Source organism: Drosophila arizonae, chromosome 4 (genome assembly GCF_054131065.1).
Source record: "Drosophila arizonae isolate 15081-1271.41 chromosome 4, UAZ_ARI_1.0, whole genome shotgun sequence".
Classification (NCBI taxonomy): domain Eukaryota; kingdom Metazoa; phylum Arthropoda; class Insecta; order Diptera; family Drosophilidae; genus Drosophila; species Drosophila arizonae.
In genome coordinates, this window is record NC_142924.1 from 12,816,431 (window position 1) to 12,839,419 (window position 22,989).

Here is a 22,989-nt window from a genome sequence, read left to right on the forward strand (position 1 = left end):
GCTGTTGCTGATGCTGCTGCTGCTGATGCTGTTGCTGCTGCTGCTGCTGCTGGCCAGACTGGGCTGTCAGTATCGTTTATGGCTGCCCATATTTAATTTGCCGCTTCGCTCGATGGCCAATTGAAGCGTTTCGATAAGGGGCCAAATTCATAAATATGAAAATGGCTTCATTTCGTGCGCGATTCAGACTGGATTGGACTGGACTTGGACTTGGAGCTGGAGTTGGAGTTGGACCTGGGAGTTGCCCTTCATATCGCTTAAATTAAAACTTAAATTTCAACACTCGCTGCTCGCGATACGGGACCATATTTTACGGGCCAAAAGCAAACACAATAACAACAATAACAACAACAACAACAACAACAACAGCAACAACAAGCGCTCAACTCAACTCGGTGGCAGGCTGACAATGGGAAAGGCGTTGCAGCTTTATCTGACAAATGCGCGTATATCTCGAAAGTTGTTGCTGCCGAAATGAAGCGGCAACAGCAACTGAAGCAGCAGCCCAAACGAAACTGACCCTCACATTCATTTATCAATGCTGCGGAATATGTCGCCGTAGCCAGGAAGAAAGTGCCAGCCAACAGCCGCACCTCTAACGGCTGCTGCAGCACCAACAGCAGCAACTGTTGCTGTTGCTCCCGTAACCATTCAGCTAGTCGGCCGACGATCGTAGAACCCACCGTGTGCCGCCTTGTCTTGATCTACCGCCGTCGCGGCCCAGCTACTTCATCATCATCTGAAATGTGCGGCGCGTAGTCATGGCCTGACATTTTTGAGTTGCCGTCGCTGTCTATGGCCGGCAACCGCGGCAACGGCAGCAAAAAGGTAGCAACATCCACAACAAACAGCAACAAACACATCATGAGCACACAATAACAAACAAAAACGGCCAGCGAAGCCTCCCAATGATTAATTGACTTTCAAAATTGCTGAAATTTTTAATTTATTATACGCGCCAAAGTGATTAATCAGTAGACAAAGCTGCGGCCAAGCGCAAGATGAAGAAGCAATCGGTAGGTGAGGGGCATGGTAAGGGGGCGGTGCGAGGGCGACGGCGAGGGCTGACCAGTGGAAAGGTAACAGCGGCAGCAGGCAACTGTCTGAGCAGTGAGTGCACGTAGGCAGCGACTGAGGCTAAGAGATTGAAAGTGCTGGGCAGCCGCCAGCGGCAGCAGCAACATACAGCAACAGCAGCAAGAAATACTTGTCTGTTTTTGCTGGCTCAAGAAGTTAAATGAGTATATTAGTTGTACTGTGCATCCATCGTCCGTTTGCAGTTCTCAAAGCCCTTAATCCCGAGCAGGTATTATGCAGTCGTTTGCACCCGATTGCCACGTTTTACTGCTGGCTGTCTTTATGTCGCCTGCAATCCTTTGAGCACATCAGTCAGCGTCAGCAACGTTTAATGCTTTTAATTGCCGCCACTGTAGATGGCTGCTGCCTGCAACATGTGGCAGTTGCATTTAGCAAGATAATTTAAATTTAGCTAGAACACAGCTGAGCAGCTGAGTAGCAACTCGTCGAGGTTTTGCGGTTTGTGCTAAATTCCCGCCAGCAACACCTATGTTAACGCTGCTGCCACGCAACATAACAAAGGGCGTACTTAACTTTTAGCGACGCCTGCGCTGCCTGCCACGCCCCGTGGCCCAGTTCAAGGAGTGCGTATGCATTAATTATAGCCGAAAATAACAAAGGAAACATAAATTTTCCAATAAGACACTTTCCTTGTGAGCTCGCCCGATCTGCTGGCTGGGTTCGTACCAGAATCACTGGCAGAATACAGAAACAACAACAAAGTGCAGAAAAAAAATCAACAAAAAACCGTTAGTTAGCATTTTGAGTGGTTGTGCGTTCCGCTGCTTTTGATGTTCGGCGCACAGACACATTAACATAAATATGAGCGAAAGATAAGTGAGGAACAAACACACCCAGCGCCCCGAACTTGAGGAATGGGGAAAAGCTGTTGCCAAAAGAAAATATCTGGCCAAGGCTCATTGACATGCGTTAGACAAGTAAGCGAACAGGAGAGAGACAGACTGAGTGAGAGTTGCAGCGAGAGAGAGAGAGAGAGAGACGGAGAGAGGCAGCGATAACAGGCCAATGGGCGGGCGTGTATCAGGGGCGTGACCTGTTGCATCTGGCAAGGCAAGAAAATCTCAATAGATGATCGTAAACACAATTACGTTTTGCGGTCAGAGCAACAATAACAACAACAATAACGAATAACCAAACAAGTAAGAGAACTGCAGTCGGGTGTAAACGACTGCATAACGCATGCCAATATGAAAACTGATGAAATTTGATATGACCTAAGTGAACAGACCAAATGATTTGTAGGTCAATCATCTCATCTAGCTCTAAGGATCTTATATTCATACTCGTATATACCTTTTCGGATTCACCACGCCTCTGAGAGTCATATATATAATATATTCTAGAAATTTGTAGGTTCGCCAGTCGTGCAAGCTTTATATACTCTCTTAGCCTTCGAGTGCGAGCATCAAAAGTGGGTGTGCCCGCAACAACTGCAAACGCCGGCAACATATATTTGACGCATCGCTGGCAACATTCAAATGTTGCAACAGCAACTTAAAGATGTGGCAGCACAGCACAGCATAGAAGCAGCTCAGCTGCATACAGCTGATGATGATAATGATGTTGCTGTTGCTGTTGCAGGCACTGTTGCTGTTGCTGATGAGTAGGACAATATCAAGGCTTGTTGCCGTTGTTGATGGGCCAATGTTTCGGTCAGTTGCCATAACGAATCGCAATGCGGTACAGTGCGGGCAACACATTAAGGGTTGTCTTCCAGCTTGAGAGGCGGCGGCAACAACGCGCAATTTATAAAATGTCTTAATTTTTTTCCATTGCCATTGCCAGCAACAGCTACAACAGCAACATTCGGGCGGGCGTCAAGCGAAAACGCCGCAGGAAGGCCAGGCCGGGGCAGGCCAGGCCGACTCCATGTCCATGTCCACGTCCAAACCCAGGCACAGACCCAGGTCCAGTTGGCTAAAATGACTGACGCTGATGCCTGTCAGTTCGTCGGACAGCCGGCAAGTTGTTGTTGTTGTTGTTATTGTTGCTGCTGTCGCCGTCATCAATTTTTCGCAGGATTGTTGCTGCTGCAGCCGCTGCTCTTGCTGTTGCTGTTGCTGTTGCTGTTATTGTTGTTGGTGGCGATAAATTGCATTTTAAGCGTATTTTCCCTGGCATTATTATGACTTTATAAACTCTGCGGGCTTTATGCCTTCGCACAATGGGCACTTTGCATTTGTTGTTGCTTTCTCATGGAATACGCCTATTGGCGCAGCCAGTGCACAAGGTGTGAGAGCTATTTATATATACATACCTTTACAGAGAGTGAGAGAGAGAGAGAGAGAGAAACGAATACCCTTTGATTGGCAATGATGAAATGCACTTCAGGCGGCGGTTAGGAGGCAAGGGCTAGCCAATCGGCCCACTTGATGTGCTGCCATGTTGCTCGTCTGTGCTCGTAACAAGATAATTGCTTAATTTGATTAGCAATTGTTGCCGTTGCCGTTGCTGTGGCCGTTGCTGTTGCTGGCGGCCAACGCACCGCTGGGCGTGCAAATTGCTAACAATTTTGATATTTAAATTATTGAGCCTGTTGCCGAGTCGAGTCGAACAACAGCAACAACTGAGCAACATGACAGCTCAATAAACATTCCATCAAGAATGGAGTGTAAAAATCCAATTTTCATAAGTGGCCGCCAGCCGGGCAACTGCTGCTGCTGCTGCTGCTGCTGCTGTTGGCCACCAGCTACTGTCCACATAGCCATATAATGTCCATGTCCTCTGGTCTTCCTTCCGAACTGCTGCCCTTTTGCATTGGCATAAATTAGCAACTGTTGCCGCTGTGGCAGCTGCAGCCGCTCAGCAACATAGCTCCTAATTATGAAATTCACTTTTTATAAGTGCACTTAATTTGTCAATTATACGACCTCGACACAGACAATGAGCGAGAATTAAGCGGAGAATGCAACAAATACGTTTCCTAATTGAATAAATCGATATAGATGCACTGAATTGATAGACTGTTCGAGCACGCTTAATGCAGTGCCATCTCTTTCGAATGCTTGAGTGTCCGATTTCAGTGGGGCTTATCGCGCTGGCCTCGATAAATTGGCTACCACAGTGGAGATCGGCTACGAGCAACAAGCTGCTGGCCATGTACTTGAATTTGATATTTTAATAAATTAAACGCAACGAAACTAATGCAACCAACACCCGCGGAACGCAAACGTCCCCAGAGTCGAATGAGAAGCGCCCAAATGCCGACTTCTGCTGCTGCTGCCGCTGCTGCTGGTGCTGCTGCTGCTGCTGCTGCTGAGGGGCTGCTGCGGAGCCAAGATCAATGATCCGGTAGCTGGTGCAAGTGGTTGGGGCCTCAGATGCCTGCCAACTGATTGCAATTTGAAATATTCAACGAGCAAGCGCACAACAAGCAACAGGAACAAACGACAAGAACTTCTGTTGCGGCCGGACAGCTGAGCTGAGCTGAGCTGGGAACGCAGACGCAGTCGGGACAGTAGACTAAGTAGAGTGGACCCAAACATGATTGGCATGCGCCCAGTGCCCAGGACCGATGAGCTGCCCAGATCAGCCTAAGCCTGTAATGAGCACTTCCCTCTCTTCCTTTCTCTCTCTCTTTCTCTCTCTCTCTTTCTCTCCATCTCACTCACTATGTGAATGTGTCTGCCCACCAGGCCGTGGCTGCGAAATCTACTGTAGTACCCACTACACACCACACACTACCTACCGGTACGATCAGCGATAAGTGCATGCTGCTCATATACGAAATGGTTTTAAATTTTTCGTCTAGTGTTTGATTCTTATTAAAAGATTGGCGAAAGCGTCTTACAAGCGTCTTTCCATTGCGAATTGCAAATGTCGTTTGTCCGCCTGCTTTAAGTCTACTCCTCTCTCTATACCTCTACACCTCTCTCCCTCTCTATCTATCTACCTTCTATGATGCCAAAACTGGATACACAAAGCGCACTCGTTCGCCTACCCAACCCAAATCACACTCCATTCACATTCACAGTCACATTCACATTCGCATCCACATCAACGGGGATTGGAGAGAATTGTAGCCGGCCAACTCCTGCATACAATTAGCCCACAACATTTGTGCAACAAAATGCGCTTGTAATTTATTTAAATCCCGCTCCCCATCAACAGGTCCATTCCGCAAATGCGGCCTTATGAGCCATAAGCCTAATCGGCCAACTGATCAGCGAACAGTTCAAGACAAAGCCAAAGAGGCAACAGTTGAGCTGAGCGAAGCTGGCGAAGAATGAGGGCTTGGCCTCTCTGCTCCATCCGAGCACTTGACATTGCAGATCCGGAAGAAAGATGAAAGGCTGAAGGAGAAACCTATTGCCGAATACTTGTCGAAAGTGTGGGCAGCTCTCCCGCATCAACGTCGCCAGAGATTGCAAGCGTCTGCCTCTACAGAAATAATTTGTTGATTAGCATATCAGGAACTCCGTCTCTTCGTGCTATCAATAGCTCAGCTGTGAGCCTAGTTTATTGCACACTTATTTACATATATGCATACTCTAACGGCTCCAACAAATTGCCTCTCATGGGCCACTTCTAATAACAAGAAACATTCAATGCCACGAAATATCTCGGCAATTTATGTGGTCACAGATCGGACAACAATTTCGACTCAAACTCCAACTGCAACACCGACTCCAACCCGAATCATGAATGAAGCTCTGCGATAGCGTTGACCTGCCCCAAATTGTGTGTGCGAGAGACTCGTGTGGAACGCAATGCAATTACTTATCACAGTATGCAGCCCAGCCGGGGCACACTCAGGGGCAGGAGTATCTGGCAGAGTGGCAGTGGCATTGAAATTACTTCACAGTGCGGCTGAAACCTATGTGTATGCAAATGCAATGTTGTCTAGGTGCCGTGTCGTGGACACGACTATTACCTGTCACATTGTCAGGTGATTGCAAAATTGTTGCGTTACGCCAGCGCCCAGAGACCGTTGCCCATTGCCCATTGCCCATCGCCCATCGTCCGTCGTCCGTTGGGAGTCCGTTGGCCTGAAATTTGTGGGAAACATCAACTGAAACTAAGTGCCGGCCATTGATGAGGGGTCCCCAGTTGGAAACGTGACTCGAACGTGACGTTTGTGCAAACAGGAAGATTCAACTGACAGCAGCCGCGGCAACAGTTGGCGCTCTTGGGACACCACCAACCGAGCACCGAGCCCCGAGTACCAAGTACCAAGTACCAACTTCGACTCACTGTCACAGTCCCAGACAGACAAGAGTTAATACAGTTCAACTCGAGCTCTATGCTGCAGCTGTAGCCACAGTTGAAGCCAGAGCTGGCTTGATTGCCGGCGACGCGTCGTTGCTGGTGGTCAAGGCAAATGGCAAAGGCAAGATCCAAGATCCGACATCCGAGATCCGAGTAACCAAAACGGTATTCGCCAAATTACCCGTACTTAAACGTTTGTTGTTACTGCTGCTCTTGGCCATGACTTTGATCAGGGCGTTTCGCCCTGCATTCGGACTTTATCAGCCGCTTACATCATAGACCACAATATGCCATGGCTTTCAAATCAAATTTGCATTGTCATAATTTACAATTGAGCCCCACTCGAGTTGGCTGCGATGCGTAGGCCGAGCTCTGGCCATCATGTTCCATGCGGTCGGGACAAAAGCCGTGTAATTGATGAAAGTCTCCAATCGCTATTAATGTCATCGATAACAACATGGCTGAATGGCTGAATGAATGGCTAGCTGGCTCTCTGGCTGGCTGGCTGGCTGGCCGTTAGCGGTGAGCGGCCAACGACGACATATCTGCATTTGCAGTGGTCGAAATGGCTTCGACTCTGTGGCTTACAAGCTCATAAACATTGGCGACACAAATCAAAACATGTCACAAACAGTTGCTACGCCTCAAAAATTCCTGGAAAAGCGTTTTACTTCCTGGTGCCAGCACTGTCAGCATCTGTGCCTTGCAGCCCTTCCACTGATTTATGAGTCGCGTCAATTGCGCCAAACTCCAAGTAGCTAGACAAAAAAGAAAACAATTACCAAGTCATAAACGGACAGACAATAGTAAGAGCTGGCCCCACCCATTCAAATGTTACCTGGCTTATGCATAAGAAAGCTCGCAATGAGCCACATACCATACACAATAAATATAATCAGATGTCCTGCTTATGGATCTTTCGTATTCTCAGTTAACTGAGCAACGCCTTAAAGCGTCTTGAGCAAACACTTAAGCCTAAATGCCAGGCCTTTGTGCCTTATCGAAAGAAAGTCGTTTAATAACTCATATACATAATGTGTGTGTGTGTGTGTGTGTGTGTGTGTGTGTGTGTGTGTGTGTGTGTGTGTGTGTGTGCCAGAACATAATCACTAAATCAAAACTTCAGACATGAGAAATATGAAAATTGAAAAACCGTTTCAGCAGAGCCCCAGCCTCAACAGATTCCAGGAAATACGCCAAAGAGAAATAACAACAACAGCAACAACAACAAGAACATCAAAAGCTGAAAACAGCTCCATTGATGCAACATTTCTCTGAGTGGAGTCTGACTGGCAGAGCTGCAACCGAAATGGCCCGAAGCGCGAGACTCAACACTTCAAACAAGTTTTTGACACCGAAAAGCCCAAAAGGAACTACGCCCTTTGGCACACCGACCATTCTATGCCCTATACCCCAATATATATAGATACACAACACACTGTCTACCGTGTCTACATCGTGTCGTGGTATTACATGTTTGTCGACTTGGCTATAATGCTCCACGGAAGGGCATCGAAAAGGGAAAACATTTTTATATTGGCCATTTCAATTATCTTAATGCACTTTAATATGCCAGAGCCAGTTGAAAACCTTTTCACCGTTCCCTGACGCACCTCTCTCTGTCTCACTCTCACTCGCTCTGTCTCTCACTCTTTCAGCCTGCATCATGCTATATGTGATTGTGATTATCAGCTAATAAGGCATCAATAAATTTTGGTAAGCAGCAACAGCAACAGCAACAGCGACTGCAGCCGAAAATGCCACGGGGTCTCGGGATCGCCTCAAGATTTGAGCCGTTGATTGCGCCACGCAGATTGCAATTAATTTGCAATAACTTTTGATAAATGCGCAAGTGCTGCCATTGTAGTTGTTGTTGGCGTCGTGCGTGTGCAGCAAAGTGGGATTTCGCGCGACTGATAAAAGTTGGCATTCTATAGGGCCAGGTAAGAAACAACGTTACAATAACATTAGTTATTCCAATTCTTATATGCCAATTAATATTAGTACATTTCTCCTGAACTTTTTTCAAAGTAATTGACTTCGTTTTAGTGCAACATTGTTGCAAAGTTACTATTAATTTTTATTGCAAATAACTCATAAGTTGTCCCTCGTACCTCTTATCATGATGTATTGGGTCTGTCAAGCATTTTTGCTATATAAGTTGGGCGACTTTTTTGACTCCTCATTAAAAATTTTCAACTTCACCATGGGAAGTCTTATCCATAGATGGCAGTTGCTCCTCGTGGCGGTACTTTTCTATCTGTGTCATGCGGAGCCTAAAGCCGCCCAACTAGAACGTATTATCAGTGGTGAAAACGCAAAGCAGCAAAGATTGCCTCATGAAGTCATTTATGATCTTGTATCAAATAATCAATTGCTTTCACAATGCGTTGGAACTATAATCGGTGAAAGGACTATTCTTACAGCAGCTCAATGCTTCGATATACATTTTGGCAAAATGTAGGTAAATACTGGTGAATTCAAATCAACAATTATAACACTTTATATTTCTTTCTGATCCCGAAAAGCGAAAGGATCAGAATTTACTTTAGTCATGTTATCGTCCTTGGAACTGACAGCTATGTGGTTCATGAAAGCTATCAATGTAATATTAAACATAACATTGCTTTAATTAAACTACCACACAAACTGGAATTCAACCAGCATTTTCAACCAGCTAAACTGCCAAAGCCCGATAACCTTTATGTTAACAAAAATGCAGTTGCCTCCGGTTGGAGAGAACATAATGGTTTGTACCGAACACAACAATTAACAATTCTATAGTGCAGTATAACTTTCTAATATATTCAGGTTATACGTCTGTTCGGTATATGAACGTAAAAACTTTATCAAATGAGCAATGCCAGCGCTTAATAAAAAGAGCTAAGAAGTTCTATTCACATTGGCTATGCAGCGAGGCTAATGAAATTATTCCGTGCGATGATCTCCATGGTAGTTCACTGATAGACAGGAACCCTGATGGCTCTAGCACTGTGATTGGTATCGTGAATGTAGAACAATACTGCATTCCTGATCGTACTAATTTTTATACTCGGGTTTCATATTTCGTAAACTGGATCGCTCAGCATACTAATGAGTCATAAGAAATCTTTACAATCATGAATATTATATAATATTATATACCAAATAAAATAAAATTGAATATGAACATTTAAGGTGTGCGTCAATTGTTGTTTATTTCTAGTAATGTTTAAAACCCTATCATGTAAACTGTGAGATACAAAATATACAAATCATAAAGCGATTCATCCTCGCAGTCCTTATGAAAGTCATTCAATTTAGGTTGCATTAGGTTCAGGTCAGAAACATCCGTATTGCCTTCAGTTCAGTAATATATATCGTACACACTCAATACTAGAACGACTGATAAATATATTCAATGAGATCTGAATTGGATAACTAGACAAAAGATATAGCAAGTTATTAGAAGTAATTCGAATAGAATGTTCGCCTGTATGCCTCATCTTATTTTGTTCTACCCAATAAAGTAAGGTTTCGATAGCGCTGGGTTCGGCTATGAAAATTATTTAGAATAAGACTATCTAATGAGTATTAGTCATGTAATTAGTTAACAGTTTGCAATTTCTTGCTAGGACATTGTTTCCTTAAAGTCGATTATATTATATTGCTTTAGATTAAAATATATCCACTTACATTACATTAACAACATGGTTGCGAAGCAATTATTTATTATTACAAATAACACAAAAGTTGCCTGTCATAAGTTTTATCATAATGTATTGCACCTGTCAAGAATTTTTGCTATATAAGTTCCACGACTTCGTAACCATCTCATTATAACTTTTACAATTCACCATGGAAAGTCTTCATCATAGATGGCAGTTGATCCTTGTGGCGGTGCTTTTCTGCCTGTGTAATGTGGAATCTAATCCCAGCCAAGTGGAACGCATTATCAATGGTGAAAATGCAAGACCCAAACAATTTCCTTATCAAGTCATTTATGATATTGAAATAAATAAACAATGGAGAACGATGTGTGGTGGAACTACACGATATTAAAATAAATAAACAATGGAGAACGATGTGTGGTGGAACTATAATCGGTAAGAGGACGATTCTTACAGCAGCTCATTGCTTGGATGGGAGTCGTGGCGAAATGTGGGTAAATGCTGATTAAGTTAAAGAATCGACCTTTGTAACACTTTACATTTTTGTATAATGCTAAAAAAGCCAAAGAATTAAAATTTACCTTGGAGCTGTGGATAAAAGTAATAGCACAGAAACTGGACAACAAATTGTGATTGTGGAAGCTGGCAGTTATGTGATTCATGAAGAGTGGGATCTGTGTGAAATTATCAATGATATTGCTTTAATCAAACTACCAACTGATCTGGAGTTCAACCAGTATATTCAACCAGCTAAATTGCCAGAACCCAAGAGCCTTCATGCAGACACAAATGCTATTGTCTCCGGTTGGGGCCTAGTAAATGGTTTGTATTGACATATGCAATCATTGACTATACAGTGCAGTATGTTTTTAATATCTTCAGGTCATGCATCTACTCAGCATTTGCAGTATGCGAGCGTAAAAACTATATCCAATAAGCAATGTGAGTCCTTAAAAGATTCAAACAAAAAGTTTTATTCACATTGGCTATGCGTCGCACCAAGTAAGAGTGTTACGTGTTTTGGAGACTCTGGTGGTCCACTGGTAGAAAAAAACCCTGATGGCTCTAGCACTGTGATTGGTATCGTATCGTTTGGAGTAGAGGGTTGCCCTATTAATACCCTGAGATTTTTTACTCGTGTTTCATATTTTCTAACCTGGATCGCTCAACATAGTAGTGAGCCATAAAACAACTTAACAAAAATCATGAATATATAATATATACAAAATATGAACATTAACATTTAAGGTCAATTGCTTTTATTTTGAGCAATATTTAACACTTCTGAAAAATCGTAGCATATGGCAGTAGGACTAGGCGAGAGACAACTAACTTGTCTGAAAGTCAATTGCCCCCTGCTGTATGTTTTATATTATATATTCTGTATAATATCTTTTATTTTATCTGAACTGCAATATAGTTTAGAGCATACATTCAAATATTTAATAGTTAGTTGAGCTTATTTGTCCTTTACGTATTTGAAATGTTATGAAGAGTTATGGAGAATCAGAATAATAAAGCCAAAGGCTATATCATTTTATTAACTTGCCATCAAATTTTATATGCAGCTGCTAAGAAAAATGCCGAACGATCCGCATAAAAATCGCATGCGACAAATTTGCCATTGACGTTGGCGGGAAGCATTGTGGGAATGCTGAAAATTTGAAAAATGTCATCAATAAGCGAAAAGTTAATAAAAAATAATTAATTTAAGCGAGCAGTGCAGCGACTGCTGCAACAGTTGCTGCTGCACAGGGGAGGCGATGAGGCAACGGCGAGGCAATCCGAGTGCTGGGCGGGTCTATCCACACACATTGGTGCTGCAAGCGCATTTAAATTGAATAAAAGTTGCTGAAAAGCCAAGCTCGGGACCAGGAGACCCACTGACAACGCCTCAAACGTGGCACAACGGCAACGGCAACGGCAACGGCAACGGCAACGGCAACTGTTGCTGGTTGTGGTGCAACTGCTGCTGCCGTTATGCGCTTAACATCTTGGCATCCAATCAATTAGTTTTTATGCGCTTCATTGCCAAGCGCTGGCTGCTCCCGTCCCGTTTAGACCTGGCCAAGCCTCTAGCCCCGTCGCCGGCCTCAGCTCCACAGCTGCTGCCAGTCGGGCTACAGGCCAAGTCGTCAGCAGTGTCAGCAACAAATTGGCGAAGGGACAACGACAACGACAACAACAACAGCAACAGCAACGGCAACGGCAACGACAACTCGCAGCTGGCAACCAGCAACCAGCAGCATTTGCCGTCAGCGTCTACTAAAATGTAATGCGCCATACTTTCTCAAAATATATCGAGAGCTGGATGCGATATGTGTGCCCAGGGTAACGAACAGGGGCAGGGACAGGGACAGGGACAGGGGCAGAGGCAGCGACAGTGACAGCAATAGCGAGGGAAATGTATTCAAATGGCTTTCAAATGCCAGCGAAATGCTGTGCGCAACTTTGCGGTATTTCTGACGATTGACAAATCAATTTGGGCTCTTTGACTCTTTTCTCTCTTTTGTTAGCGCAGCAACACCTGCTGGTTGCTATTTGGAGTCGGCGTTGATTTTTGCCAGCTGAAGGCCAAGAATATACCCGCTAGCCGACACCTCAGTACCCAAGACAGTCACGTCGATCACACAGTCATCGAACACTTGGCGAGTAAATATATGCGCATTACATTTTGGGGTAACGAGCGAGTGGCAGAGGAGAGGCAACCGCCAGGGTAGAGCAGGGCAGGGCAGGACAACACAGATCGACGACAAGCTGCATAAATGCATGAGGATGGGGCTGCAGCAGCAACATCTGCATTTGTGCTGCCAATGATTGTGTATGCATATATTTTTTGGCCAAGTCATTGCCGCTTGTAGCTGTTGCCATTTGTAGGCTGATGCTGATGTTGTTGATGTTGCTGCTGCTGCTGCTCCTCTGGCTACATTGTTGCCATGTTTTTCAAGGTGTTAAAAACATTCCCATGTCAGGTATTAGCAATTTGAGTTAACCCCAAACGAAATGTCGTCTGCGAGCCACGAGCAACACAAAGTCAGGGTTAGGCAAACAATATCGATTTCCAATTGCCACATAGTGGCAAACTGTTAACTTTATATAATTAATACTCATTAGTTATTCACATTCTTAATTTGACTGTTTCTCACCTTAACGCTATCAAAACTGAATGGCTTTGATAAGAAGCGGAAAAATGAGGACTGGAATAGAAAGCGAAATGATTTACATGACATTCAGGGTGTAAAAAACTAAACTAAAACCAAGATTAATTTACGGTTATGCTCACTTTTATTTTGTATAAAATTTTATCAGACATTCAATATTGTCAAGTTTTTTTATGACTCATTAGTATGTTGGGCAATCCAGGTTAGGAAATATGAAACTCGAGTAAAAAAATTCAGGGAATTAACAGGGCAGCTAGTTGATGATACAAACGATGCGATACCAATCACAGTGCTAGAGCCATCAGCGTTTCTTTCTGCTAATGGACCACCAGAGTCTCCAAAGCATGCACTACTCACATTGGATACGGTGCATAGCCAATGTGAATAAAACTGTTTGTTTGAATCTTTTAAGGACTCACAATCCTTATTTGATAAAGTTTTAACGTTCATATATTGCAAATGCGAAGGAAGTACATCATCTAAAAAGATTTAATGATTTTAAATTCAAGTGAAGGATTTTTTTTTTTTTTAGTCTTTAATACAAACCATTTACTTTGCCCCAACCGGAGACAATAGCATTTGTGTCTGCATGAAGGCTCTTGGGTTCAGGCAATTTAGATGGTTGAATATACTGGTTGAACTCCAGATCAGTTGGTAGTTTAATTAAAGCAATATCATTGATAACTTCACACAGATCCCACTCTTCATGAATCACATAGCTGCCAGCTTCCACAATCACAATTTGTTGTCCAGTTTCTGTGCTATTACTTTTATCCACAGCTCCAAGGTAAATTTTTATTCGTTGTCTTATTTAGCATTACACAAAAATGTAAAGTGTTAGAAAAGTCGATTCTTTAACTTAATCAGCATTTACCCACATTTCGCCACGACTCCCATCCAAGCAATGAGCTGCTGTCAGAATCGTCTTCTTACCGATTATAGTTCCACCGCAAGCTTCAAACCATTGTTTATTTATTTCAATATCATAAAAGACTTGATAGGGAAATTGTTTGGGTCTTGCATTTTGACCATTGATAATGCGTTCCACTTGGCTGGGCTTAGATTCCACATTACACAGGCAGAAAAGCACCGCCACAAGGAGCAACTGCCATCTACGATGAAGACTTTCCATTGTGAATTGTAAAAGTTATAATGAGATGGTTACGAAGTTGTGGAACTTATATAGCAAAAATTCTTGACAGGTGCAATACATTATGATAAGACTTATGGCAGGCAACTTTTGAGTTATTTGTAATAATAAATAATAACTTTGCAACAATGTTGCTAATCAAAAGAACTTGGAGTCAGTTAAAAAAATATGTCACAATTGGATATATTTAGTTTAAAGTAATTAATATAAATGACTTTAAAGAAACCTAATATTCTAGCAAGAAATTGCAAACTGTTAATTAATTACATGACTAATACTTATTAGATATCTTTACTCTTATTGATAAATTTTTATAGCCGAAAACACCGTCATCAAATCCTTACTTTATTGGGACGAACAAAATAAGATGAGGCACACAGACGAACGTACTATTCGGATTGCTTGGAATAACTAGCTCGTTGTCCAATTCAAATCTGAATATACTTATCATTCGTTCTAGTATTAAGTGTGTACGATATATAATTTTAAACTGTGAACTGGAGGCAATTCGGCTGTTTCTGACCTGAACCTAATACTACCTAAATTGAATGACTTTCATAAGAACTGCGAGGATCGCTTTACCATATTTATATTGTGTATTTTATAGTTTACGAAACAGGGTTTTAAATATTACTAGAAATAAACAACAGTTGACGCACACCTTAAATGTTCATATTAAATTTTATTTTGTATATATTACATATGGTATTTGTAAATATTTTTTTATGGCTCATTAGTATGCTGAGCAATCCAGTTTAAGAAATATGAAACCCGAGTAAAAATAGTCGGAACCTTAGCAGAGCATAGACTTGTTTTAAACGATACGATACCAATCACAGTGCTAGAGCCATCAGGGTTTCTTTCGGCTAATGGACCACCCGAGTCTCCTTTACATGTCCTTTTCTCATTAGGTGCGACACATAGCCAATGCGATAAAAACTTCATATCAAAACGGAATATACGCTTGCATTTTTCATTTGATATTGTTTTCACCTTCGTATATTGCAAATGCTCAGTTGTTACGAAACCTGAAAATATTTAAAAGTTAGGCAATTAGAGAGAGTTAGAGAATTAGAAAAGTTACAGAATGTCGATATTAATACAAACCATTCAAACCAACTATGCCCCAACCGGAGACAATAGTAGTTTTGTCAGCATAAAGGTTATTGGGCTCTGGCAATTTAGCTGGTTGAATATACTCGTTGAATTCCAGATCAGTTGGTAGTTTAATTAAAGCAATGTCGTTGCTCATTTTGCTCAAATCCCAATCTTCATGAATCACATAGCTGCCAGCTTCCACGATCACAATTTGTTGTCCAGTTTCTGTGCTCTTACTTTTATCCACGGCTCCAACGTAAATTTTTATCCTTTCGCTGTTCAAATAAATATAAAGTGTTAGAAAGAACGATTCTTATACTTAGTCAGCTTTTACCTACAAATCGCCATAACTCCCATCCAAGCAATGAGCTGCTGTCAGAATCGTCCTCTTACCGATTATAGTTCCACCACACATCATTTTCCATTGTTTATTTATTTCAATATCATAAAAGACTTGATAAGGAAATTGTTTGGGTCTTGCATTTTCACCATTGATAATGCGTTCCACTTGGCTGGGCTTAGATTCCACATTACACAGACAGAAAATTACCGCCACTAGGAGCAACTGACATCTATGATGTAGACTTTGCATGGCGAATTGTAAAATGTTTAAGGAGAAGTCTAAGAAATCGTCTAACTTAAATAGCCAAATTTTGGACAGGTGCAATACGTCATGATAAGAACTTATGAGTTGTTTGTAAAAATAAGTAAAGGCTTATCAACACGGCTGCAAATCAGAAGAACTCATTAGGATATTTTTTAATTTGCTTTCAGCTTTTTATGCAATAAGCTTCTAAAAAGAATAAAAATGACTCTAAAGAAATGTTATATTCTAACAACCAAGTTGAAAGCGGTTAATGCTCATTTATTACTAAGTTCTAATGCAAAAATAATAAAAAATGAAAATAATCAAAATTAAAATATTAAATTTCAACGACCCTTATTTGTTGCTTAAAGTGGCTTTAATGTGGTAGCTGTAATTGCTGCTGCTTTGTACAATGACGACTGTTTCTAGGACAGATTTTTTGAAGCTGACAGCAATCACTGTCTCCTGTGTCTATAAATATTTTTAACTGTATCGCCTGTTTCTTCTTCTATACCAATTCTATTTGCTGCTGCTGCTCCTGCTGTTGCTATTTTTACATATTTGGAGATGTCAATATGAAATCTTAGTTTGATTATGATTATTTACATTGATAAGACTTAGTTTGATTTCGTGTGGAAGCTTAAAGCCATCTAGTGTGCCTTCTGGTAGGGTATTATGGAATCTGGCTCGCACACGCCCCACAAATTCGACGCAGGCACAGAAACATAAGCAAATGCTCAGCTTAAATTCACTAGCAACCATGACAGCAACATCAACAACAACAACAACAAACAACTGCAACTGCAACAACAAACGTTTTGTGTCACAAAATATTTTTGAATGTAAAGTGCGCAGACTGCGACTGGGCTGCTGCTGTCTCTATTCCTTTTGGCAAGTGCCTGGGCTGGCTGGCTGGCTGACGTGCGCCTGTGCGACCGACCAGGTAACCAAGCAAACTCACCTGCGCCCTCTCTGCGCTTTTGCCGCTCCAGCTGCTGTGTCTGCACCCGCGTCCAATGGGTCGGCTCACTAATTGGTCACGACAGCAGCAAGCGTTGAGTTTTTGAAAAGCGAAAAGTAAAATCCATTGAATTTGGCAACGCTCCAAACGTTGCAACTTTGCTGTTGTTGTTGTTGTTGTTGCTGTTAGCCCGGCCAGCTGAAAAGCCTTCAATTTTGGTAGCTAGACGAGACAAAACAAAGCCCCCGCCCTGACCACCGCCTCCCCTACCTCCCACCCTGCGACAGTCGCCTGATGGGGTCTTAAAGTTTAACGTCGCAATTGATTTTAGTCGTCAGTTTTGTGGGCATTTGATTTTTGTTTGTTGTAATTATTGTTGTTGTTGTGCCGTTGTGGCCATTGCTGTTGTTGTTGCTGTGGTTGTGGCAGCAATGGCGCAAAACTTAAAGCATTTTAACATTAAACTGTTCGATTATTTTTACTCGTTTATTTGGCCAACAAATTTATAAACGACTGCATTTTAGTTTTATTATTGCGAATAAATTTCAATGCATTTTTAATCAGACTCACAGCGAAAATTTAAAAAAAAAAAAAAAATGTTACTCAAACTATTATTAATTTTTATGTTTATTGTTCTTTAATAGTGCGCAGTGCATTACGTAATGCTTAAACGAAGATTGAAATAAAATTGAATTGAAGTGTTGAGTCGAGCTTTAAAAATTTTAAATATAGTCTGGCTTTATTTAAAGCTTTAAGAGTTAAATGAAAAGTGAGGAATAGTGTAGATAAGTAAAATAGATTTTTCGTTTAAATTTGATTCAAAGTATTCTTAAAATACTCAATGAATTTAAAATGCTTTCGAAAACATGCACATTTCATACTAAACTAAATTCAATTTTCCTTATGCTAACACAAACTAAAATCTTTTCTCGATATCTCTACATCCCGAGAGATTGCTCAGTCTTAGCCACCCAACTTTAGACTCAACGACTTCCCGATTGAAACCCCGACAGGCTCCTCACTTGGCAAAGGCCCATTAAACACTCTGTCTGCTGTAAAATGTAATTTTCGACATTATTTATTGGCTCGTTTGTTGCTGTTGCAGCAACAATAATCAAAATTTCGGCAGCCGCCAACGGCAACTGCTTAGCACGAATAAAAAAAAAAAAGAAAAAGCGAATGCGGACAACGTCATTCATCAAATAAAATTTACTTAATGAAATTAATAAATAAATTATGATATAAATCTTGTACAGTCGCCGCATGAATGCCGCCGCCAATGTTTCTGTTGTTGCAGCAACCGCAACAGCAGCAGCAACATTTTTATTAAAAGCTCTGAATTATTGGCAGTTGCATGCAACGGCAACGGCGGCAACAAAGCAATCGAGGCAAACGGGCCAATGGCCAGCCAACAGACACATGGCCAAGACGGACCAACTGGACAGACACTTTTGGCCCGGCCACATTAACGACCAAATGTCAATTTCGCAGCAATCTTTGCAGCAATTTTTGTGTTTTTTAGTTAATAATTTTTGGTGTCCAACTGGCGGCAACAACGGCGGCAGCAGCAGCGACCACAACAGCAACAGTTGCTGCCGAAGTCTTGGTCAGCGATGCGCGTGCGCAGAAGCAACAGCAACAGCAGCAGCGACAACAACAACACCTGCTCTTGCGTAATGTGCTAAAATATGTAGGTCTTTTAAAAAATTAAGTTAATTTATGATTTTTGATAAATTCAATTAAATTTATGAAATTGTTCGAATTCCTTATAGATATAGATGTAGATATATAGACATACAGATAGTTATCTGTATCTGTATCTGTATCTGTATCTGTATCTGTATCTGTATCTGTATCTGTATCTGTATCTGTATCTGTATCTGTATCTGTATCTGTATCTGTATCTGTATCTGTATCTGTATCTGTATTGTATCTGTATCTGTATCTGTATCTGTATCTGTATCTGTATCTGTATCTGTATCTGTATCTGTATCTGTATCTGTATCTGTATCTGTATCTGTATCTGTATCTGTATCTGTATCTGTATCTGTATCTGTATCTGTATCTGTATCTGTTATCTGTATCTGTATCTGTATCTGTATCTGTATCTGTATCTGTATCTGTATCTGTATCTGTATCTGTATCTGTATCTGTATCTGTATCTGTATCTGTATCTGTATCTGTATCTGTATCTGTATCTGTATCTGTATCTGTATCTGTATCCTGTATCTGTATCTGTATTTTTTCTATATATATATATATATATATATCTAAAGATATAGAGTATTTGAGTTTCAATTTGTTTATTTGCGAACTTCTTTTGGGCTGATAAAGCTTCGAATCGGCAACATTTTTCAGATATATGTTTTTTGATTCTTTCATTTTTTTCAGTCTTTGTTGGCACGTAAATGTGTCAAATATTGACAATTTATATAAGTAATGCACATAGAGCACAGAGGTAGGAGCGAAGGTAGTCTAAGCGACATAGACAGAGAGGGAGAGACTGGCAAGAAATATGAGTTAAACGCGTTTTTTAGGTCGATGGTAGTTTTTTTTTTCACATATATATATATTTGTTGTTTTTTTTTTTTTTTTTTTTTTGTTGAATATGGTGCTCGTATTGCTGCATTGCAATTTTGATTGCTGTTGTTTGTTAGTGTACTGTTGCTGTTGTTGTTGCAGTTGTTGCTGTTGCCGCTGTAAACAGGAGATTGTTATTTGCAGCCCGCTGTGCGTACACCGCAAACTGGACAACTTAATTTGGCTAAAGTCGCTTGTTAGTGTTGCCTGTTGGTGTTGCCTGTAGTTGTTGTTGCTGTTGTTGTTGCTGTTGCTGTGCTTGCTGTTGCGGTTGTGGTTTCGCTTCTGATTGCTGTTGCTGCAGCAGCACAAGCAACAGCAACAGCATCATCGCATCGCTGTCGCACATATGAGTGCTGCATGTGAATAAAGATGAAGAAATCTCCCGCCTGCAGCTCTGCAGTTGTCAAAATGGCAATGGACAAGTTTATTTTATATTTCTCTGCTGCTGCTGCTATTGCTGTTGTTGCTGTTGCTGTTGTTGCTGTAGCAATTGTTGTTGGGAAAACGGCAACAATTAGAGGAACACGCAGTTATGAATGCTAGCAGGCCGTGGCTTTCTTTGCCATTTTCCAAGCCTGGGAATGTTTATTGGCATTATTTCCAATAGCGTTGACAACTGGCGCTTAATTACTTTAATAGAACTAACAAGTTGTCGCTTTTTACAAATCCTCCGTCATCCTGTGCGGACGAAAGGCTGCTTAATTGCGCTCTTGGCTTTGATTAATTCGTTGACAGGCTTAGCTTAAGAATCGCATTGTGAGCAATAAAAGAGAACGAAGTAAACAAATGCCCAACTGCATTGCGGCGACATTTTGCCATTTGCCACGCCAAGTGTTGCAGCTACAGCTACAACAACAATTGCAGCAACAGCTGCAACAACAACTGGAAAGTTGTCGCGTCACATGCAACAAAACGACATTTATCATGTTAACCTTTGAAGTGCATTTGTCTAGACGTCTTCAACGCGAGTTGCTGTTGCTGTTGGTGTTGTTGTGGTTGTTGTTGTTGCTGCACAACAGTTTCCTGCTGCTGCCAACGGTTATGACAGCAAACGGCATAAAAAATCACGGAAAAAAACATCAGAAAGCAACAAGGAATCATAATAATTTGTAATAAATTAACGCCTCGTGTGCGCCGCGACAAGCAACAACAACAACAGCAACACCTTGTAAAGGCGGCATCGGGTCTAGCCCAAGGATTAAAACACGCCCAGGTCTGGCAATGTCTCTACGTCATCTTCATTAAGTCAAGGCGCAGTGTTTGCTGCTCTCGAGTGCAGAGTCAACTCGCCAGACAGGCACACATACACACGCACACACACATATTGCACATACACGCGCATACACACAGGTACACTTCAGCCCAACTCCCTCTGGCCCATATCCTTTTGTCTAATTTCACGCTGTCGTCTCTCATCAAAGCCTGACGCGCGTCCCCGGCGAGTAATTCATCATTTCGCGTGACGTACTCGCCTCCAGCTCCGAGCAACAGCAGCAGCAGCAGCAGCAGCTCCTTTGGCGCAACACACACACACACACGTGAGGCAACACATAAATTCTCAAGTGCCAAATGCATTTTTTTGTTGTTGTTGTTGTTGAGCTGCCTGCACTGTTGTCCATGGCGTGACAATCGACAAGGCGACAGTTGAAGGCAGCCAGCGCCAGTTGCTGCCATGCGGCAAGCGTTGCATCCTGGCCGCTTCGCGTCGCGTCGTTAGCTGCTAATTATTCAAATTAATTGTTTGCCTCGAAAGACACGCGCACGCGCACCTCAAATGCCAATCAAAGGCGACAGTTGTTTAGCCAAACCAAAATTGGCAATTGGCTGCAGTTACAGTTGCTGTTGCTGTTGCTGTTGCGGTTGCTGTTGCTAGCAATTGTTGCTGTTGCACTTCAAACTTGCTCCACGAAAGTCCCAGTTCATTTGCTAGCCCAGGCTAACATTTTAATTGAGTTGTTGTTTTTGTTGTTCTTCTTTTTGGGCGTCTGCCGAGTTTGTATGTTAATTGTGTATTACATGCGGCAATAATTGCTCAACGCCCTGCGGGAAAGCACTCGACTGGCATTGGGGAGGGCATGGGCTTTCCAAACTGCCAAACTGCTAAAATGTAAATGCAATTCGAATGCAAAGTTTGAACCGTTTTGCTACCAATTCAGGTCGCCTCGAATGCCATTCGGCTTGCTAGGTGGGTTGGCAAGCCTGTCACAAGCCACAAACCCGACAATGGCCAGGCCAGCCGCTCAAACGAAGCGCTCCTGCTGCAGACCCAATTGCTATTGCTGCTGCGACTGCTGATAGATTGCCAGCTAATTGCCTGCAATGTGCACTCGACTTGAGCGTGGCTCATACATTGATTTACACCCAAACTCAAGTCAACTGTTGGGCTCTAAAGTTTTTAGTGCCGCTCTTTAGGAGCACAGCCCAAAGTTTGCCAACAGCTGCATAATTCCTTAAATTGAGTTGTTTTTCTCCTCATTTTTTTTTTTTCTTGCTTTCTTTGTGTCTCTGCATTCCAACGATTTCTCATATTTGTGATAGAGTCCAATAGCAGGACGAATGCAAAGCGAGCGAACGACAACTCCATTTATTTGCTTTTGCTGCGAGCAGTTGGTTTATGTACTCCACGGTGAGAGACGAGCAAAAAATGATAAAGCCAGGGGTATGCTAGACTAGGGCATGCCCTAAGCGACAGAGAGGTGTGTGGTATAAAGAGAGAGCCGATTGTGAGAGTATGACAATAAGTGAGCATAGGCAGTGACAGTTACTAAGAGCAGTAAACTGACTTCCAACTGAGCTCATAGAATGGAATAATGGAATATGAACAGACGTTTGCTGTGGTAAAAGTATTTATATGGCAGGTAACTGTATGTAATGAAGAGAAGCGAGCCATTGTCATTCTACTTATATTCAACTGATAGGCTGTGTAGGGTGTACATATTCAAATGAGCTATATACATACTCTTTACTCTTTGGCACTTCCAAAACTTATACATTCATATATAAAAGTCTTTCCACCTCTCACTCAACTCCTGCTGCCTATACGTTGCATCAGTGCCTTACTTACTTTACAGGGTATCTACAAAATTAAACTGGAAATGGCGTTCACATTTTTGCTTCTGCCCGGCTAAGATTAGCATCGATTTCTGGCTACTGTTGTGGCGGTTGCTGTTGTTGTTGTTGTTGTTGGCTTAACAGTTGTTGTTGGTGTTGTCAAAAGCGGTTATTTTGTGCTTAAATGGTTTTCGGAATCAAGAAATGAAATGAAATCGGCAGGAATACGAGAAAAGAAAAAAAAAAAAACAAATTTACTGGCTGCGGCCAAAAATGTCGACGATTATGACGACTTTTTGAGGCGCAGCGCCGGGCAGCCAAAATGTTGCAAAGACGACAGCGAAAACGTTTTTGGGGATAAATGTTAAACGAATGTTTATGCAAATTAGAAGCGATCGCCGCAACTGTTTGATGTCCTTTGCAACAGCAGCAGCAGCAACAGC

General features: G+C 42.0%; 3 protein-coding genes across 3 annotated transcripts; 1 reads left to right on the top strand and 2 right to left on the bottom strand.

Annotated features, from left to right (window-relative positions):
* The first annotated feature begins 10,108 nt into the window (after window positions 1-10,108).
* LOC108614726 (chymotrypsin-2-like) lies at window positions 10,109-11,500 on the top strand. Its single transcript, XM_018008969.2, has 4 exons — window positions 10,109-10,322; window positions 10,366-10,446; window positions 10,519-10,778; window positions 10,839-11,500. The coding sequence occupies exons 1-4, from the start codon at window positions 10,144-10,146 to the stop codon at window positions 11,141-11,143; spliced, it is 825 nt and encodes a 274-aa protein (XP_017864458.2). The 5' UTR covers window positions 10,109-10,143; the 3' UTR covers window positions 11,144-11,500.
* Window positions 11,501-13,222: 1,722 nt separating this feature from the next.
* On the bottom strand, window positions 13,223-14,281 carry LOC149269144 (chymotrypsin-2-like). Its single transcript, XM_089467905.1, has 3 exons — window positions 13,996-14,281; window positions 13,664-13,923; window positions 13,223-13,596 (listed from the first exon to the last, which is right to left on the bottom strand). Exons 1-3 carry the CDS (start codon window positions 14,247-14,249, stop codon window positions 13,289-13,291), a joined length of 822 nt encoding a protein of 273 aa, XP_089324031.1. The 5' UTR covers window positions 14,250-14,281; the 3' UTR covers window positions 13,223-13,288.
* Window positions 14,282-14,929: 648 nt separating this feature from the next.
* LOC108612311 (chymotrypsinogen A-like) lies at window positions 14,930-15,993 on the bottom strand. The gene is made up of 3 exons (XM_089468002.1): window positions 15,704-15,993; window positions 15,375-15,640; window positions 14,930-15,295 (listed from the first exon to the last, which is right to left on the bottom strand). Exons 1-3 carry the CDS (start codon window positions 15,955-15,957, stop codon window positions 14,991-14,993), a joined length of 825 nt encoding a protein of 274 aa, XP_089324128.1. The 5' UTR covers window positions 15,958-15,993; the 3' UTR covers window positions 14,930-14,990.
* Between the last annotated feature and the right edge of the window lie 6,996 nt (window positions 15,994-22,989).

Coding starts and splice junctions, on each gene's coding strand:
- LOC149269144 (XM_089467905.1), bottom strand. CDS start 14,249: ATGGAAAGTCTTCATCGTAGATGGCAGTTGCTCCTTGTGGCGGTGCTT. Junction 13,924..13,995: donor GATGGGAGTCGTGGCGAAAT/GTGGGTAAATGC, acceptor ATGCTAAATAAG/ACAACGAATAAAAATTTACC. Junction 13,597..13,663: donor CGGTTGGGGCAAAGTAAATG/GTTTGTATTAAA, acceptor AAATCTTTTTAG/ATGATGTACTTCCTTCGCAT.
- LOC108614726 (XM_018008969.2), top strand. CDS start 10,144: ATGGAAAGTCTTCATCATAGATGGCAGTTGATCCTTGTGGCGGTGCTT. Junction 10,323..10,365: donor AATAAACAATGGAGAACGAT/GTGTGGTGGAAC, acceptor TAAACAATGGAG/AACGATGTGTGGTGGAACTA. Junction 10,779..10,838: donor CGGTTGGGGCCTAGTAAATG/GTTTGTATTGAC, acceptor TAATATCTTCAG/GTCATGCATCTACTCAGCAT.
- LOC108612311 (XM_089468002.1), bottom strand. CDS start 15,957: ATGCAAAGTCTACATCATAGATGTCAGTTGCTCCTAGTGGCGGTAATT. Junction 15,641..15,703: donor GATGGGAGTTATGGCGATTT/GTAGGTAAAAGC, acceptor TTATTTGAACAG/CGAAAGGATAAAAATTTACG. Junction 15,296..15,374: donor GGGCATAGTTGGTTTGAATG/GTTTGTATTAAT, acceptor AAATATTTTCAG/GTTTCGTAACAACTGAGCAT.